The 19,809-nt window shown below is 41.8% G+C and overlaps 2 protein-coding genes and 1 pseudogene across 2 annotated transcripts in view; 1 reads left to right on the forward strand and 2 right to left on the reverse strand.

The window, feature by feature from the left end:
- Positions 1-2,140, reverse strand: part of TMEM267 (transmembrane protein 267) — a 24,887-nt gene extending 22,747 nt beyond the window's left edge. The window contains exon 1 of the mRNA XM_055147030.1: positions 1,982-2,140. The gene's annotated coding sequence lies outside the window, so the exon portion shown is untranslated. The remainder of the gene's footprint in view (positions 1-1,981) is intronic.
- The window catches only part of C1H5orf34 (chromosome 1 C5orf34 homolog), a 23,031-nt gene extending 4,210 nt beyond the window's left edge, over positions 1-18,821 (reverse strand). Inside the window, exons 1-12 of the mRNA XM_004608413.2 lie at positions 18,371-18,821; positions 16,151-16,385; positions 15,810-15,899; positions 12,676-13,316; positions 11,700-11,798; positions 10,633-10,756; positions 8,308-8,399; positions 7,368-7,437; positions 5,936-6,106; positions 5,494-5,588; positions 4,980-5,075; positions 3,759-3,799 (exon numbers count right to left, since the gene is read on the reverse strand). Coding sequence (XP_004608470.2) covers positions 3,759-3,799; positions 4,980-5,075; positions 5,494-5,588; positions 5,936-6,106; positions 7,368-7,437; positions 8,308-8,399; positions 10,633-10,756; positions 11,700-11,798; positions 12,676-13,316; positions 15,810-15,899; positions 16,151-16,345 — 1,714 coding nt within the window. The 5' untranslated portion in view covers positions 16,346-16,385; positions 18,371-18,821. The remainder of the gene's footprint in view (positions 1-3,758; positions 3,800-4,979; positions 5,076-5,493; positions 5,589-5,935; positions 6,107-7,367; positions 7,438-8,307; positions 8,400-10,632; positions 10,757-11,699; positions 11,799-12,675; positions 13,317-15,809; positions 15,900-16,150; positions 16,386-18,370) is intronic.
- LOC105942997 (60S ribosomal protein L17-like) lies at positions 1,697-2,208 on the forward strand (annotated as a pseudogene).
- Positions 18,822-19,809: the final 988 nt, after the last annotated feature.

Below are 19,809 nucleotides of genomic sequence, written 5' to 3' on the forward strand. Positions count from 1 at the left end.
ACTTTGTCATAAACTTTTGCCACCAGCACAGCAACATAAAATCATGAGGGAACTCACACTCCCAGTTTCTCTCTATAAAAGGTTTGTTGTAACCCAAACATGAAAGCTTCTAACTATCTCACAGTGATTCAATAAAATCAAAATAAATAAATAAATAAATACATAAATAAAAGGTTTGGACCCAGTATCTAATTTTTCAACATTAAGACTTCCTCCTGAGAGATATATCCATAACCAAATCAGCACAGAAAGATTTGATTTACAAAATAAATTCAAGGGTCAGAGTTGTAGCTGATCAGATCAGTACAGCACTTGTCTTAAAAAATAAAAAGAAATAAAAGCACTTGCCTTGCAAGTGTGAAAAAAAATCATCAAATTCAGACACAGGTTGCTGAAAGGAGACTGTCTAAGGCAGAGGAGATGGGAAAAATAGGGAAAGATTCAGAGCCTAAACTATCAACTATAAAAATAAATAAGGATTTATTGTATAGCATGCTGACTTGAGTTGATAATATTGCATTACGTGGATGAGGTTTACCGGGAAAGTGGAATTCAGAGGCTGTCACTTAAAAAGGGGGCTGGGGATCTGCGAGCAGGCTGGGAAGCACATGCTTTTTTACATGCAGGAATCCCAGGTTTGATCACTGGTACCAGGTCTGAGCACTGCCACCTGTGGGCCCCCTCAGAAAAAAAGGGAAGGCCACACCTGGTATATATGTTTGTGCATGTGAATTAATGAGGCAGGATAATCCTTTCACACTGTCTATGCATGTTGGGTTACTTACTTAAGTATTCTATTTTTTTTCTTGCAATCCAAACATGAGAGCCTCTTGCCCGCACGCCTGGCTGTCTTCCCCGGGGCCCCTCAGAGGGGATGGGCTTCAGCTTCCCTCCCCAACCCGAGCAGAGCTCCCGGCGGCCGAAGACCTCCGGAACCTAGCCACAGCCATGCTCAAGGCCCCTCTCCACATGTTCGGACAAGCCTCACACATGAAGGTACCGACAGAGGAACCCAGGTGTGTGTAATCCCATCAACAGCCAACATCCAGAGACTTAAAAGCAAGCTCCCAGAAGCACTCGAGCACGATATCTTATAACCTACTTCTCCCTCTGGGAGAAACTGGCATACTACTGAGAGTTTCCTGCCCACATGGGACAGCCTTGCAAGTTTCCCATGGTGTATTCATATGCCAAAGCCAGTAACAAGCTGGGTCGCCTTCCCCTAACCCTCCAATGAGGAATCGTTGGGAAGGCCGAGTAGAGAGAGGCTTCTAAAATCTCAGGGATAGGAGGAATGGAGAGGTTACTGAGACTGCTCAAGAAATTCGATGATCAACGGGCTTTTGTGATTCGTGATTTTTTTTCTTTGTTAGGAGGGGGGTTTGGGGCCACAGCAGGCTGTCTTCAGGGGTCACTCCTGGTGGTGCTTGGGAAGCCACATGGGGTGTCAGGGATCAAACCACATAGGCAACATGCAAGGTGAGGGCCTAATCCCCTGTACTGTCTCTCCCGCCCTACTTTAAACACCACTTTGTTTTGCCGATTATAGCTGAATATAGTTGAAGTTAAAATTTTTTTTTAAAAAGATTAAAAATAAACAACACCCCCTCCCTCAAGAATTCTCCCAATACCATTGCTCTTCTTCTGAGAACATCTTGTGGTCCCAAGATGATGCACATTTCCGCTAGTCCCAGAAAACTTAATGAAAACATGCAAACCCAGAAACTCAAACCTTTATGTTCACTTCAAGAACACTTAGGAGACAGCTCAGGCCACCAAGGGCATGCATATCTGAAAAGTCACTAAACATTCGAAGGACATCACTCTGCAGAAGTAGTGTGTGCCCTTCCGGCATTACACTGGTGGCACTGGTAGAGGTGCACAGGCCAAACAACGGGGTTAGACGTAAGGTCGTTGGCTCAAAAAGAGTGAATTTTTTACTGCACATGCTTAAAAATGCAGAAAGTAATGCTGGACTTACGGGTCTGAATGTAGATGATCACTGAGATATCCAGGTGAACAAAGCATCCAAGATGCGGTGTAGAATTTATAGGGCCCATGGCAGACTAACCCCTACATGAGTTCTCCGTGCCACACTGAGATGTTTCTGATAGAAAAAGTTCCTAAATGTGAAGAGGAAGTTGTACAGAAGAAAAAAAGATAACACAGAAGAAACTAAAGAAGCAAAAACTTAAGGCCTGGGAATAAACTAAATATAAAGTATAAGAAATCTAAATAAATAATAAAAATGACATTCCCAAAGATATTTTACAATTTTGTCAATTACATCACAACAAAGCTGAAATTATTTTATGTTTTTTTTGTTTTTTGGGTCACATCCGGCGATGCACAGGGGTCACTCCTGGCTCATGCACTCAGGAATCACCCCTGGCGGTGCTCAGGAGACCATATGGGATGCTGGGATTCGAACCCGGGAAAGCCACATGAAGGCAAACACCCTACCCGCTGTGCTACCACTCCAGCCCCACAAAGCTGAAATTTATATTTGGGGGCTGGGGGTGGGGGGCACAGAACAACACCCTGTAGGGTTCAAGGTTGTTCCTCGTGGTGCTGAGGGTGGGTCCATATGAAGCCAGGATCTGGCCTGCATGCAAAGTATGCCTGGCATATGTCTGGCCTATTGAAAGGCTGAACGCCCTATCCTAGACCACACCTGGCTCATTCAGGGCAGGCTCTGCACTCAGGAATCACTGCTGACAGACTCGGGGGACCATATGTTATGCTGAATTGAACTTGGGTTGGCCACGTACAAGGCAAGCACTGTACCAGCTGTACTACGGCTCCAGGCCCAAAGGACTAAACTTAAAAAAAAAAAGAAAAAATAAATGATATGTGTGAAGGGGAGGGGGAGGGCAAAGTCAGATAAGTCTCAGACATAATTTGGAACAACATTTTTCAATCAGGGGCCACATGGCCCTCTGTGGGCCCCCAGAATATTCCAAGGAGGACACAGGTAAAAACTACAAACTGGGGGGCCATGTCACAAGTCTAGGGGGTCAACTGGTAGAACAGGGGAGCACAAGAAGGAAACAGTGTTGAAAAAGGTGCCACAGAGAGGAAAAGTTTAAGAAATACTGCTTTAGGGGCTGGAGTGACAGCACAGCGGGTAGGGCGTTTGCCTTGCACGCAGCCGACCCGGGTTCTATTCCCAGCATCCCATATGGTCCCCTGAGTACCACCAGGGGTAATTCCTGAGTGCACCAGGAGTAACCCCTGTGCATCGCCAGGTGTGACCCAAAAAGCAAAATAAAAAAAAAAAAGTAATTAATAAAAATAATTAAAAAAAAGAATTACTGCTTTAGGGGCTGGAGCAATAGCTCAGCAGGTAGGGCATTTGCCTGCACACAGCCGACCCGGGTTCTATTTCCAGCATCCCATATGGTCCCCTGAGTACCACCAGGGGTAATTCCTGAGTGCACCAGGAGTAACCCCTGTGCATTGCCGGGTGTGACCCAAAAATTAAAAAAAAAAAAATACTGCTTTAGAATGTAATTATATATGTGAAAAATCTCCTAGGAGACCTTAACTATATCCTTTGCCCAATTTAAGCTTAACAAAAAGTATGAAAGTTGACATGATGTACCTTCTGTAGACAAGGTACACCTTAAATTACAATCTTAAAACATTATGTGGGAAGACCTTTCAATATATACATGGATTAATAAAACACAGTCATGAACTAACCTCAAGTATAAAGGGAATTATTATGCAGGATAATATATTTGTTTAAAGGATACAGTTAAATTTCTTTATCTTTTCAAGTTCAGAAGCTACAGACCTGTATATATTTAAAAAAAAAAAAAGTAAGTACTATTTCAATTCAACACACTTCCTTTTTTTTTTTTTCATAAAGCTAAGAATTTTATTTATTTTGGGGGAGTTTTGGAACACATCTGGCAATGCCGGGGCAGAGGGCTATTTCTGGATCTTTTTTCAGAAATCTCAGAAATTTCTGGAGATTGTTCTCAGTTATCAGGACAGATTAATCACATTAAAAGAATTATCCATTTTGAGGGCTAGGGATATAAGCGGTAGAAAATTTATAAATCATATATGGCTATATATATGTGAAATCCTGAACTCAATCCCTTACACAAAACGTAAACTCTGAGACAGGGCCAGGTGTATGCTGAGCACAGCCATGTATGCTGACCTTTAGAAAAAATTTGCAATAAATTATGACCTGATTAAAGACAATTTTAAAGCTAAAGCTAAACGTTGTATGACAGATAGTAGAGGGGTCAAGGTACAAGACTTGCACACAGTCAGTTCTAATGGACCCTGGAGCCACACAGGCCCCCTAAGCACCACCAGGGTGACCCAGGAAATGCCTGGCACTGCAGAGCCTGAGTAGCACCATATCTTCAGGTACTAGCACTGAACCACCAGCCCAGAGAATCGCTGGGAAGTTTCCATGTCTCCTGAGTGTAGTTTGGGAGGTTCCACCCCTTAACTCCCTTACGTAATTGGTCAAAGAAATGGCCTACTGGACTGACTGCACACTTTACATGTGGAAGGCCTGGGTTTAATCCCCAGCACCACACGTCCTCCTTGCAACCTCCGAGCTCAGAGCTGGGCCTGTGGGGGAGAGGGGGTAGTCCCTGAGCAACACTGGGTTGGCCCCAAAAAACAAAAACTAAACATTATAGGAGCTAGAAATATGTAACCTAGACATCTTCTTGGGAAAATGTTTCCTGCTTGACATTATAATTTTTTTTTTTTTTTTGCTTTTTGGGTCACACCCAGCGATGCACAGGGGTTACTCCTGGCTCAGCACTCAGGAATTACTCCTGGCGGTGCTCAGGGGGACCATATGGGATGCTGGGAATCGAACCTGGGTCAGCCTCGTGCAAGGCAAACACCCTCTCTGTTGTGTTATCGCTCCAGCCCCATTGACATTATAATTTTTGAGTATAGCTTGCGGTTCTGTACAGAAAGTTTAAAAGAAGTATAAATACCAGTTTTCTTCAAGAACGGGTGAAGGATGTGCGGGCACAGCTCTCTGACTAGTCTGGGCCAGCCTTCTGCACCATGATATTACTGTTGCCACATATCTATATTGAATACATTGAGGAAATACTCGATGAAAGAACACAGATGGTATCTATTGAAATATTTAAAATGGAAAAGACAATAAAATGGTAAAGAGTAAAATGGTATTTATTGGGTAATTTTATTCTTGAGCAATTTTTGAATCTCTTTCATTAGAAAGAGGAAAGGCATATATTTATCAAGAATAAGAATTATTTACTCACATGATTAGTAAAGTAATATTTAAGAATAAGACTTAAATTTCATTTGAAGTTCAAATTCAAATATCTAAATTCTTTGTTTTTAAAGCAAAATTAATTTCACTAAATTTTATCATGAAAATGTCCACACAGATGACCAAGTGAACATCTGCTTTCTAAATTTTAGACAACTAAATTTTTTATTAGTGTAAAAATTACATTAAAAATTGCTTTCCAGTACCTTTCATGTGGCCCAGGGTGTTCAATCTGAATTAACTGATCATGTCCATCAGGAAAAGTTAACTTACACCAACCTAAACTGAGACCTTGATTTACCTTAAGAAGTAAAGTGAAATGTACATTTTATTATCCTAAACCAAACAAAAAAAAGTAAAACAAATCTAACTTATTCATTAAAGAAATAAATATATTTGACTAATAGTTATATTTCAGATGGATTTGGATAGTATTAAATTACTACTCCTCTATAGGTTAAGAACAAAAAATATTGGTCCCTCTCTGAATTACTTTTTGTCAGTTTTCTGATTGTTGCTAGGAAATCTGGTGAGATTCATAAAATCTGACAGATTTTTAATTTCAAAATATAAAATAAGATAAAACAATGTAAATAAAGTACTACATTCTTTCAACAAATACAAAATAAGCTTTAGCTTTAAACATACCTGTTTTTTTTCAGTAAGAGAGCCAAAGTTCCAATTTAGGGTTAGAGTAGTGCCATCTAAAAACATAGCATGTACTTTGTCATCAGAGTATGCAAGAATTCTTCCCACACTAGGTATGAGTGACTCTCTCAAAAGCGAAGGCAGTACAATGCTGTCACTTATCCCAGGTGCCTACAAACAAGTAAATAAAAACACCAGGAAATAGTTACTCATCCATTAAACTTAAGTTGTAGGGAGCCAGCGAGAGAGCTCAAAGTCCTTGAGCACAAGGCTGAAACTAAGAGACCCTAAGTTCGATGCCCCACACTGAGTAGTTCCCCATGTAACTTCATCTGGATGTAATCTTAGTTGCCCCCAAACATCACCCGGTGTGGCTTTGGGGGCATCCTATTAGGCCTGAACAGGACCACACTGCAGGGCACCAACAGCCCTCCACTGCTGGGCACACCACAGGGCACCAACTGCCCTCCACTGCTGGGTCCAGCACTTCATGAATCAACCAGTGTGCACATCCAGGACAAGTGCGAGAGTGGCCCCTGGTCTTCTGCTGGTACAACTTATCCTCCAAACAAAATTACTCATGTGACTTCAGATTCTGATTCAGATAATGAATATTATAAAATTCTTAAATATGCTTTAACTTTTTCAGATATGAAGACCCAAAGGAGTATTATAAACAAATTAACCAGCAGAGAAACCCATAATTAAATTAGTACTAGTGACAGAAAACAAAGTCTATGAATCAATTCCTCCAGGGCAGCATTAAAATATTTACTCTTCCCCAAGTTTGGGGTTGTGGTGCTCACCAGGGACCATACCCTTCTGCGGGTCTTACATATACGGTTTAGTGTGGATGAAAATTGCTTATGGGGTAGGGACCACAGGCAGCAAAGCTGCTAGGAGAACTAACACTGAGTGTGTGTGTGTGGTGGTATCAGGGACTGCACTTCTCGTCAAATGCTTGTAAGGCATGCATTCTAAGTCATGGAGCTATTCTCCTGGACCCCTAAGGAATGAACTTTCAGTCAAGAAAACAGAGCAGAATATTGCACTATCTTTATAGTAACTGTGTTCTTAAAACTTCAAATTAACTCCCCTAGCTTTCCTCTATTTAGAAAAAAATTATGTAATATATAACACAAAAGTCTGATTTTGCAGTTTATGTAGTAAGTGAATATCTTTCGGAATACCAATCATGTTGCAAATGATTTCTTATATGACTCACAGTAATCGGAAGGCAGGGGTGAGCTAGTCTAGGGCCTCGAAAGCAGCCAAGCACAACACAGCGGTCGCCAAGCACCATCAGGAGTGAATAGATCAGAACCAGGAACAGACCCTGAGCACTGCTGGGTATGGCCCCAAAACCAAAACCAAAACCAAACCAAAACAAAATAAAAACAACCAACTTGCTTTAGAAACAATTTTAACATACCATTTTCCAGCAGCATATGCGATAATTATGGCTTAAAGAAAGCCTCATCTTGGCACAATGTTGAAGAATTCTATGAGGAACAACAACAAAAATCTTGAACATTTTTAAATGACATCATTTTCCAATCCTAGCAAACCATTCTCCTTGTCATGTGACATTTTAGGCAAGTAATGAATTTTAACTTAATGTATGTTTAGAACTCTTTGCCCGCCCACATGGCCAATATGTAAGAAAATTACTACTATTATTCCCCTTAGTGTTAATCTTACCTAGTTAAGGTTATTGCTTATTTTTAGCAATGAAATTGCTATTTTCAGCAATGTAATTCCAAACAGAGTTTTCAGATATTCTTTTTTAAGTTTATAGTCACCATACCTGAAAGGTTGGGATTAATGTAAGAGTAATCAATTGTTACAAATTCTGCTCCTTCTCTAGTTTGGAGCTTGCTAAAATGTTTATGAAAATAATAATTTTGGAGTGGAGAAAAAGATCAACTAGTTAAAGTATATCTCAGGTACATACATTCTGTGTAAACCTAGTGCCCTGAGTGACACCAGGAGTGATTCCTGAGCACCAATGAGTATTTAGGAGCTTTTTTGGCCCCCAAACCATCAAAACCTTTTAACTCAATAACACTTTCATTCTTCTGGGTGCCTCAGATTAATTATTTAGGAGAATTAGAAAGACAAATGAAGCAAAGTACCAAATTATACTTTATCTTCTGTACACTCTCAGAAATCTTTACTACTCTGTAGCACTGCATTGTCATCCAGCTGTTTATCGATTTGCTCGATCGGACACCAGTAACATCTCCATTGTGAGACTTGTTACTGCTTTTGGCGTATTGAATACGCCATGGGTAGGGAGCTTGCCAGGCTCTGTCGTGCGGGCGGGCAGAATCTAGACCCTAAGTGGACTCCGCTCAATGTATAGAACTTACCTAGTTGCCTGTTTGATGACAGAATTCACAGAGAACAGACTTCCTGGTCTATCTGGAGGAAGATTATTTACTGAATACATTTTCTCTTCTTTCTGAAATTAGTTTAAAATAAAAAAAAACTCATTAATAAGTTTTGGACATTGAACTAGCATTACAATTTTTTGGAAATATTATAAAGTGGCAAGGCAAGTAGTTGTTTTAACTTAATCTAAGGCCTATAAAAGGAATACAATTAAGATATTTTTAAAACTATTTGTAGTTTATCATTTCCCCTATTCATTCAAAAGTTGTATTCTAATAAATAGCCTTTTCTGTGTGTATTGGGACTGTGATACAAAGAGACATGTGCTCTTCATATAGCCCTAGCTCTAACAACCTTTAACTTCCTGCAAAATTTAAATATTGGCTACACTTACATTAACTTGATTAGAAAATTATTTTTCCTACTCATTATCCCTTTAATAACAAAAATCAACTGTATAGTTTAAAATAATTATTTAACTACACAAATATACCATTTTGCTACTTTAAAAAAATCTTTCTTTTTTTTTTTAAATTTTAGGGACACATCCAGCAGTAATCAGGACTTACTCCTGGCTCTGGTGCTAGGCAACCATAGCAGATGCTGGGGATTGAACTTGGGCCAGCCTTATGCAAGGGAAGAACCCTATTCACTGTATTATCACTCCAGCCCTATCAATCTTTTATATATTTAGCAAGTCGATGAATGAGAATGTTGTTTTTTTAACTTGTATTTCCCAGATGCGAGTAATTGGAAATAAGACTAACAAAAATCCTCATTTTACATTAGCACTGTAGCACTGTCGTCCCTGTTGCTCATCGATTTGCTCAAGCGGATACCAGTAACACCTTCATTGTGAGACTTGTTGTTATTACTGTTTTTTGACAAATCGAACACGCCACGGAGAGCTTGCAGGATCTGCCGTACAGGCAGGATACTCTCGGTAGCTTACCGGGTTCTTTGAGAGGGATCGAGGAATCAAACCCAGGCGTGCAAGGCAAATGCCCTACCCGCTGTGCTATCACTCCAGTCCTTTTACATTAGATAACATATCAAAATATTGAGTTGTTTTATTGCTATTAGTGGCAGAGTCTCTTGCCCCTGTGCCTGACTGTCTTCCCCAGGGTGCCTTGAAGGGGGTGGGCTTCAGTTTCCCTCCCCACCCCGAGCAGAGCTCCTGTGGCCGAAGACCTCTGGAGCCTAGCCACAGCCATGCTCAAGGCTCCTCTCCACACATTTGGACAAGCCTGACACATGAAGGTACCGGCAGAGGAACCCAGTGTGGGACCTGGGGCTGAGACCTCCAAGGCTGCTTGAATCGGGACTGGGCCTCTTCTGCCCAGATTCCCCATTTTCCAGTAGCTAGGTGGTCACACCCAGGGACTGCCCCAGGCGCCATGTAATCCCACCAATGGCCAACATCCAGCAACTATAAAACCAAGCTCCCAGAAGTGACATCTTATAGCCCAGTTCTCCCTCTCGGAGAGCCTGGCAAACCATCAAAGAGTTTCCTGCCCACATGGGAGAGCCTTGCAAACTCCCCAAGGCGTATTCATATGCCAAAACCAGTAACAGTGATGGGTCTCATTCCCCTGACCCTGAAAGAGCCTCCAATGCGGCATCACTGGAAAGGACGAGTAAAGAAAGGCTTCTAAAAATCTCAGGGCTAGAAAAAAATGGAGACGTTACTGAGGCCACTCGAGAAATTCAATGATCAATGGGAATTATTTTCTTTCTTTCTTTCTTTTTAATGACAAAATAATCTTATTTAACTTTTTAATTGTATATAAAAATGTAAAAGTCAAAATGCATTAAAACATGCAAACAATTACATGGTGACAAAATATGTTTTTTAATGTGCAAATATTAATCCAAATCAATACAATGTTGCTGGCTTTAGTGATTATTAATGCCATGACAAAAGAGGGTTTAGTTTCTGATTAAAACACAGACTGGGAAAGTATATGCCCTACCTGCATGGTATCCAACCCCCAAAATTGCAAAAAGTAATTGAAAAAACACAAATTGCTTAGGCAAACAGTTGACAGATTAAAAGATGAGAACATAGTAAAAGTAAAGTTGCTAATAATTAACTGCACCTGTGTTGGCAGTAACTTTGCATTCAATCTCCAGACTGCTGAGGAGTAAGCATTGTTAAAGATCAAACTTCTCATATAAATACTGTGAGACTTGTTGGTACTGTTTTTGGCATCTCGAACATGCCACGGGGAGCTTGCCAGTCTCATATAAATATACAGATCACAAATTATTTTAAAACAACTGAAACTGCATTGTCAGCTTACCTCTTCTGATCCTTCTTGACTATAGTAATATGTAAAAAAGTTCCCCAAATAAGCTCCTTCTGATTTGAAAACAGACCCATCTCCAGGATAAATTTCTATAGAATTCACATTTTTATGAGTAAGTCTAAGGAAGAAAAATTATTACTTTTTAAAAAATTTAACTGAGATGAAAACATACATGAAGATATTTCTTTAAGCAAAGAAATATGGTCTTTTGCTTACCCAACAAAACTTTATTTTTTAACCAGAAGTTTATTAATTTTATTAAAAATATTCCTCAATATTTTTATTGAATAAAAAATCTGTAACATGAACCAAAAATAGTAGCAGTAACCCAAATCTGTAACAATTTCTTTCTCCTCCTCCCTCCTTTTTGTTTTTGCTTTTGGCCACACCCAGTGGTGCTCAGGGACCACTTGTTATGGTGCTTGAGGGGACCATATGGGATGCCAGGGACTGAAACTGGATTGGCCACATGCAAGGTAAATGCCCTACCCACTAAACTATCACTCTGGCCCAACAATTTCTTTTATTTTTTTTTCTTTTTGGGTAACACCCGGCAATGCTCAGGGGTTACTCCTGGCTCTGCACTCGGGAATTATCCCTTGCAGTGCTCAGGGGACCATATGGGATGCTGGGAATTGAACCTGGGTCGGCCGAGTGCGAGGCAAACGCCCTACCTGCTGTGCTATTGCTCCAGCCCCTAAAATTCCCCTTTAGCTACCTAACTTCCTTCCCAATTTTATATTCGGTAACTTTTTATGAAAACAATTCAAACAAGTAGCCAGACTCCCACTGCTTGGAAGGGGTTTCCTAAGTAACCTCCAGTAAAAAACTAACTCCACACGGATTCTGGTGTTGTCACATAAAACTTGTGGCTGATTTGTGCACATTAAGACTCTTGTGTGCATTAATAAAATTAATTCTGTAATCAATAGAACTCAGGACCAAAATCAGGACGCAGTTGCCCCAGTCTACCTATGTGCTCTTATAGGAATCCCAGCAAGGCTAGTGTTGTCTCCTCGGTGACACTGTCAGCTCTGTTAGCTCTGAACCAAATGTCTTACCTATATGTAACACCCTTATACCAAACCACTTTCACTAGTTCAGGATAGGAATATTCCTCATCTGACTCTTCCTGTAAAAGTGAATCACAGAAATTCCACCTGTGAAAGACAAAATACAGGCTATTAATCTTGGATGATCACATAATTATCCTTAGAAGTGAAACTAATAGTGTTAGTATTATAAGATTTGTCCTTGTTTTAACTTCACTGTTATCACTGTCAACCCGTTGCTCATCGATTTGTTCAAGCGGGCACCAGTAACATCTCCATTGTGAGACTTGTTACTGTTTTTGGCATATTTAGAATCATGACCTCCACTTGATTCTAAATTTTTAGAAAAGGCTGTGGTTTAGTCACCTCTCTAGTCCCTGTATTTAATGAACAAAGTACTTAAAGTTAATCCTCCGTAAATGTTCAATGCATGTAGACCAAGTTTAAAACGTAGGAAGGAAAGTTGGAGAGATAGTACAGTGGGTAAGGCACTTGCCTTACATGGAGTTGGTCCAAATTGGAGCCCTGGCATTCTGTAAGATCCCTAAGGCCACCAGGAATAAAAATAAGCAGAGCCAGGTGTGTGGAATGTCCCCATCTCTCAGCCCCACTTCCCCCCAAAATATGGGCAGGGAACAGGGAGCTACCTCAAAGGGCAGTAACAGATGCTTTGCAGGCAGGCCCTGCACTCAGTCCCAGGACAGCTTAGTCACCGGGACAATAGCCCTGGTGGCCCTGCTGCTCCGAGCAGCGCCACCTCCTTGGACTAAGCACCAGCGGCCTGCAAAGGCTGCTCGGGAAACTGGCTTCTGAACAACCTCCCAACTATGTATATGAGCAACACATTTGCCAGGGGAATTATTTACTATCATTTATCAGCTGAGTAACTTTCCTTCTGAATAGTATCAGGTGCTTTAGAAGGAAAAATTATCCTGTAGGTAAAAACTGGTTCTGACAAAAACTCATAAATAAATCCTTTCATTACCTGTGCAGGTGTGGGACAGGACAGCTAAGTAATAGGGCCCTTGGGAGGACAGAAATCTCTTTTCCTTTTTCCTCTGAAACACCAGAAGTTAAAACGCTACTCTGGGTGACATCTGCATCCGTTTCAGACTGTCTGCTGTTCTTGCTACGAAAACGAAGGGCTAAAGACAAGGGGTACTTCCATTCCTCCGGGCAGGCAGCAACGGACCAGCACTGCTTTACCCACGTGTATAGACACGTGCGTTTCACAGCCGGAGAAGGCAGCTTCTCCCTCCACTCAGCTGCATCTACACAGTTCTCGAGAGGGTCTGTGGACTTCATGGTCTGACAACACAGTTCATTTTCTTTATTCTTCAGTTTCCGTCTTGATAAATTCCCATATGTACAGACTCTGCCTGTCTGTTCCACTAGTCTATCCTTTTGGGCTTGATTATTTTTTTCTGATAGTACTCTAGATGATTCTGGCTTCTGGCTCACTTTGCATAAAAAATGCACTGTAAATTCATGCTGAGACTTTGACAGGCAAAGATATGCATGCCCATCTAAAGATGAGATCATCACGGTGCCACTCTGCATAGATATCAAGCCATCATCAATATTAAGTCCGGGCCATCTCACTTCTGTGATGTCAATGAATATACACTGAGTTGAGAGAAGAAAGAGAGTTAGTATTTTCTGCAAACAATTCTTCTATTTTTTTTTTTTTCTTTTTGAATCACACCTAGCGATCCATAGGGGTTACCCCTGATCTGCACTCAGTAATTACTCCTGGCAGTGCTGGGGGACCATATGGGATGCTAGGAATCGAATCCGGGTCGGCCACGTGCAAGACAAACGCCCTCTCTGCTGTGCTATCACTCCAGCCCCCAACAATTCATTTTTTTTCCAAACACAAATCTTGGTAAAAAAAGATAAACAGATTTATAGCTCCTCTCGGAAGTCTATTCTAAAAAAAATTTAAGTATGAGAGGACCAGGATTGTAATATATTACCTTAAAAGCAATCAAACCTGACTGATTGGGAACTACCATAAATACCACTGACTGGGCTGGAGGGATAGTACAGAGTTGAAGGCACTTGCTTTCCATGTGGCCAGTTCTGGTAAGAATCCCTGGCACTGTCACCTACGGTCCCTGAAGCACTATGAGGTGTCACTCCTGAGCACAGAGCAGGAACAGCCTCTGAACAGTGCTGGTGTAGCCCCAAAACAAATTAAAACAAAAAGCAAACAACATCAATTGGTGGAACAACAGAAACAGACTCAACACATCCTAAGACGTTACATGTGATACCTAATAGTCCAATACAGAAGGAAAAGAGAACTACCATTTAATAAACAGTCCTAGAAACACTAAAGAGCATTTGGGAAATGCTATCTCAAAGGGTTATCACATGAACTATAGTAAATAAGATAATATGTATAAAGTGCCAGTAACAGCAGTAACATTTTAAACAACGAATTACACTAGAAGGTAGTAATTAACAGGACTATAGTAGCTCTTCATTCAACCTATAGATGTTACACAAAGTATTTCATGTATTTATGTAAAACTCTAAATTTACAAATAACAAGTCTCAATTTTAGAGAGCTTCCTAATGTACAGATGTTAGTACACTAAAATTAAAGGAAATATTCACTGAAGACAAAGATAGTTTGTAGTGATTATATTAAAAAAAAACCCACAAAAATAACAATAACAAAAACATAGATAACATGGATGAAAACCAAACAGAACTGGAAGTCTATTGTCAGGTCTCAGGGATATCCAGAGACTCCAGCATGCCCATCCATCACTGAAAGAAAGATGAAACTCTAGCTGGCAAGCCAAAGACAACCCATGCTTGAAAATAACCAGCTACCACAACTTTCCATCAGGCTGAAAACCTCATCTGGATTATGCAAGTCTGGGTGGGGACAAGTCCTGTCTTAATTCTTAAAGAAGTGCTCCTCTTGCCCAGGGAACTCAAACACATTTTGATTCTGAAATATTACAGATCTCTATTATATATTTACAAATAACAACACGAGATACTAAAAATAGTCATGTAATTTCTTTCTTTTTTTTTTTTTTTTTGCTTTTTTTGGGTCACACCCAGCGATGCTCAGGGGTTACTCCTGGCTTTGCACTCAGGAATTACTCCTGGCGGTGCTTGGGGGACCATATAGGATGCCGGGGATCGAACCCTGGTCGGCCGCGTGCAAGGCAAACGCCCTACCCGATGTGCTATCGCTCCGGCCCCTAGTCATGTAATTTCTTAATTTTGACCCCTCTGAGAATTAAAAAGTTGCCAATCCAAAAAGTTTTCTGGGGGCCGGAGCGATAGCACAGCGGGTAGGGCGTTTGACTTGCACGCGGCCGACCCGGGTTCGATCCCCGGCATCCCATATGGTCACCCAAGCACTGCCAGGAGTAATTCCTGAGTGCAAAGCCAGGAGTAACCCCTGAGCATCGCTGGGTGTGACCCAAAAAGAAAAAAAACAACAAAAAAAACCAAAAAGTTTTCTGTATAATTGTTGGCTGCAGAAAGAAAAAAAAGGGAGAGATCTATGTAACTTCAGTGCCTGAGTCAAATACTAGTGTCCAAAATACTAATGTGGTGAAAAATATAGGCCTTTATAGCCTATAGCATTTTATCCGGGTCAAGTCATGAATACAAAGACTAAGTATTAATCTATCTGTTCCTAATGACTTGCCTTTGAATATTACTTTATAAAGCATTACTTTGGGGCCAAAACAATAGTACAGCGGGGGTGGGGGCCTGTTTTCCTTGCATGTAGATGACCCCGGTTTGATCCCCAGCACACCATAGGGTTCCTGAGCCCACCAGGAGCGATCCCTGAATACAGAGTCAGGAGTAAGCCCTAAGTACTGCTGGGTGTGGGCCCTATAACAACCCAAATAAAATAAAGCATTACTTTACTTTATTTTTAAAGTAAGTTACTAATTTATTCCTCAAAAACATTAAAATCAAGTTTAAAAGTACAGGGGTTAAGACATTAGCCTTGCATGTAGCAATACTGATTTGGTCCCCAGAACTGCACACGGTGCCCCAGCACCTCCAGAAGTATGCCCTAAGTACTGCTTGATGTGGTTCCCAACCCTCCACCCTCCCAAATTAAATTAAAACAGTTACCTTTTTTCTTTCAGAAGGGATGATGCTTTCAGATAAAAAAGGAAAAGTAGCATAAGAGTTTCTAAACTCAAGGGCTCGTTGTAGTTGTTCCTACATAGCAAAACAGAAAATGTAACCATAAGAAATGATTTTAAAATCAATTTCAAAGGGCCAAAGCGATAGTACAGTAGGTAAGGGGTATGTATAGAGCCAGGCATAAGCCCTGAGAACTACCAGGTATAGCCCCCAAACCAAAAAATTAAATTGAGAATGAGAGTAATCCATAGTGCTACTTTCCATATTCTGGTCATCTAAACCGTATTTTGATATTAAAAAGAGCAGTTTTTATCATTTTTACTCACTCTGTAAGTGCTAATAACAAAATGTGTCCTTTGATGAATTCTTCCAGGTTGTTCTAAAGGATGTGCTGAAGCAAGAGGCGCCTTTTCAAACAAAAATTCAGAACCACATGGAGAAAGCTGCAATCTGGAACCATCAACATATTGAACCTGCACAGAATCATCTTCATAAAGTACCATTCGCACTTCAGCCGCCATTTCTATTGACTTTGAATAAAATGTCTTTCCAAAGTAAATACTAAAAGAAACAGGAAACAGTAGCAGATATTTTTGGTGCATCAAGTTTTATCCAAATAAATGGATGCATTTTCTAAGAACATAAGCAAAATATATTGCCTTTGCATATACTTTGTATTTTTAATTCAGGGGAGGAGTGGTTTGAGCCACATCTGGTACTTCGGGGCAACTCCTGGCTCAGTGCTCAGGGAACCATATGATGCCAAGGATCAAGCAGGATCAGCAGTAGAGAGGGTACTCAATTCTCTGCATGAAGATGCTATCTCTTTGTAGGTATGGCCCATAAAACAAACAAAAAACAAATTCTTACTCCACCATTTACCAACTATTAGCTGCTGGCTATTTGTCGCTTTGTTTAAAAATAGGGATGGGGGTGGGGGACTGGAGAATAGTACAGTAGGTAAGGCGCTTGTTTTGCCAGTGGCTGACCAGGATTCAATTCCTGGTACCATGTATAGTCCATGAGCACTGCCAGGTGATTCCTGGGTACAGAACCAGGAGTAACTCCTGAGCATTAGGTGTGGTCCCAAAACTAGAGATAAATAAATTAAATAAAAACAGGGATAGTTGGGAGGCCAGCTAGTACAACTGATAGGGCGCTTGCCAAACAAAGTTTGATCGCTTGCACCCCATATGGTCCCCTGATCCTTGACAGGAATGATCCCTGAGCACAGAGCCAGAATTGTGCCCCGAGCACTGCCAGATGTAACCCAAAAGTCTAAATAAAAATAGGAAGAGTTGCGGGGCTGGAGCGATAGCACAGCAGGTAGGGTGTTTGCCTTGCACACGGCCGACCTGGGTTCGATCCCCAGCATCCCATATGGTCCCCTGAGCACCGCCCGGGGTAACTCCTGAGTGCAAAGCCAGGAGTAACTCCTGTGCATCGCCAGGTGAGACCCAAAAAGCAAAAAAAAAAAAAAAAAGGAAGAGTTGCAAAGTGCCTAGCACTAAGGATGTCGTGCTAAGGATGCGGAATAAATCTTGATTCCTTTCAAACACTGGTCTCCTGGGGCACTGTCCTTTCCAACGTTCTTCAACTTGGGTGATTCCCAACAGAAACACACACACACTCACACACACATACACAGTTTCCATTAATAGTTTACCCCTCATTTAGATGAGGTGCTTTCCTTCTCCTGTACTTCCTCTCTGGCCCACCACGTTTCCTTTTATCTTTGTCAGACCAGTAAACTTCTAAAGCGTGATAGCCACCACTATCCACTTTTCCATCAGCCTTCAATCCCATTTCCTCCTCCACTTTTCTGCTAGAAGTATTTCATAACAGTCAACATTTTTCTTCCTCGTACTTCAACTGCTCAATATGTGACACTGTTCATTCTTCTCAGCACTTTCCTTTCCTTTTACTTGTATTTAAAGAACAAAAATTAAAATTGGGACGCCACGGTTCCCAGGCAATCCCATTTCCTATTTTTAGTTATTGGTCTTTTTTCAGCATAAAAGCAATAGCAAAAAGACAAGAAAAATAAATCTGCTGGTGGCCTCCTGCACAGCTGGTCGGCAGCACTGCATGGCAGGGTCCTAGAGTTAAGCCATTTGTCACCCCCAACCCCACCCTCCCTAGGGAGGTAGATCTATTAAATCTGACACCAATTTAGACGCCTACGTTTCAGAAAACCGTTGGGAAAAGTTACGTTTTTCTAACTGGGGAAGAAGTAACTTTGGGGATTTTTTAAAAAAGCGTATTGAACATTAGTTTCCTTATTTAAATAATGAAAGCAAGAAATCGTGAACTAAAAAAAAAAATTGTGAAAAACTCACATTCGATTCCAACCCTCATTTCCAGCCTTATCCCTTATCCCTACCTGTTGAGCTGTGTTGTCAACCATCCCACCCACTACGTCAGCTGAACCAACAAAACCCCACGAGTCAGCTCCCGGCGTCAGTGAGAACCCTCTTTTCCAAAGGGCGATACCTATTTACAGAAAAGGAGTCGCCCAAAAGACACTCCACGTCTAGGACTCACACCGAGCGGTGGAAAGGAGGTTCGGCAACAGCAGCTCGGATTTTAAATTGCAAAAGGCTCAAAGTCGCAGCTTCTGCGCATGCCCACGACTCCCCGCGGCCGGTTCTGGAAACTGACAGAAGACCAACAAACGTCTCTGGACGAAAGAAAACAATCGCAACTGTAGAAGGATGAGGGCACAGAGCGTGTCTCGACCGTGAAGTTCGTCAAGTACGAGTAGCAAGAGAGCAGCCGCCGCGCCAACCCGGCTTCCATAAAGTAAACGCCGGCCAATAGCCGTTCAAACCTTCCCGCCTCCGAGGCCTGCGGACTTCCTGGTCTGGGAAAATGCCAGACCGGAAGTCCCGCCCACAGCGCGCCGTCCGCCGCGGGGCCACGCCCCGTCGTGCTCCCAGAGAGAGAAGGACGGAACCGGAAGTGGAAGCCAAACGTCCTAGTCCGGCATCCTGCTAACTACGCCTTTCTGACCGTCACCCCACAGGGAGGGATCTGCTTCTCCCTGACCTCCTTCTGCTCAAGGCTGTGAGCACTTAACATTCTGACGGGCCAACCCTGAACTCACCACGCGTTAAAGTTTTCACAGGGCAACGCTCACTTAAATCATCGTTAACAATGAACACCCCCCCCACCCTCGCCCCCCTGCAAGCTACTGGGAAAACAGCGCCTTGGACTAAAACAAAGACCTCTTTGCCTCATTTTGTCAGAAGTCAAATTGGTATTTACTGACGTTAGGAGTAAATACAGTATTTCTGGAGAGTCTGAGCTGGAAGGCTAGGCAAACGCAATTCCCTGAGGATGTGTACGGAAACTAGAGATTCAGAGGGAAAGACGGTGTATCACGTGGTGGCAAGTCCCCCGGGGATAACCCAGGCCCGCGCCGAGGCCCAGCCTCTGCAGAGCGCGGGGAGCGCGGGAAGCCGGTTCTGGCACAGGATGATCATCAGGAAAAAGCCCTGGCACTCGGAGGAGAGATCTGGCCCCTTCAAGGCTTCCAATGACGTAGTTCAAGTATGATGGACAGGCCGTAGAGGCGGCAAGGAGATAAGGGTGGTATAGTCTCAACAGAGTCAGATCTTGTGGGCTATGGGCTTTTCCTTAAAGGTGGTGGTAACTGCCAATGGAGCTTTAATCAAGGATGGGGAGAAGCAACTCCTTAAATTCATTTTCATTTAAAAATGTTTGATATGCCAATTAGCGTCTATCTTAAACTATAAAATAGGTAGCCTCACACAATCATGTTTTCCTTGATCTGTAACAAATACTAATACAATGAAATAAAAATACTAATTTATGCCGTACAGTACTACCAACTCTTTCCCCCTTCACTCCACTATAGAAAGGTCTAGAAAGTTTCCTGGAAGTGCTGAGTGGAGAAAGGATGGTAGGATAAAAGCCTCAAAATGGGAGCTCTGGCTTTTGAAAAAACAACAGGATAAACGAT

Source organism: Sorex araneus, chromosome 1 (genome assembly GCF_027595985.1).
Source record: "Sorex araneus isolate mSorAra2 chromosome 1, mSorAra2.pri, whole genome shotgun sequence".
NCBI lineage: Eukaryota > Metazoa > Chordata > Mammalia > Eulipotyphla > Soricidae > Sorex > Sorex araneus.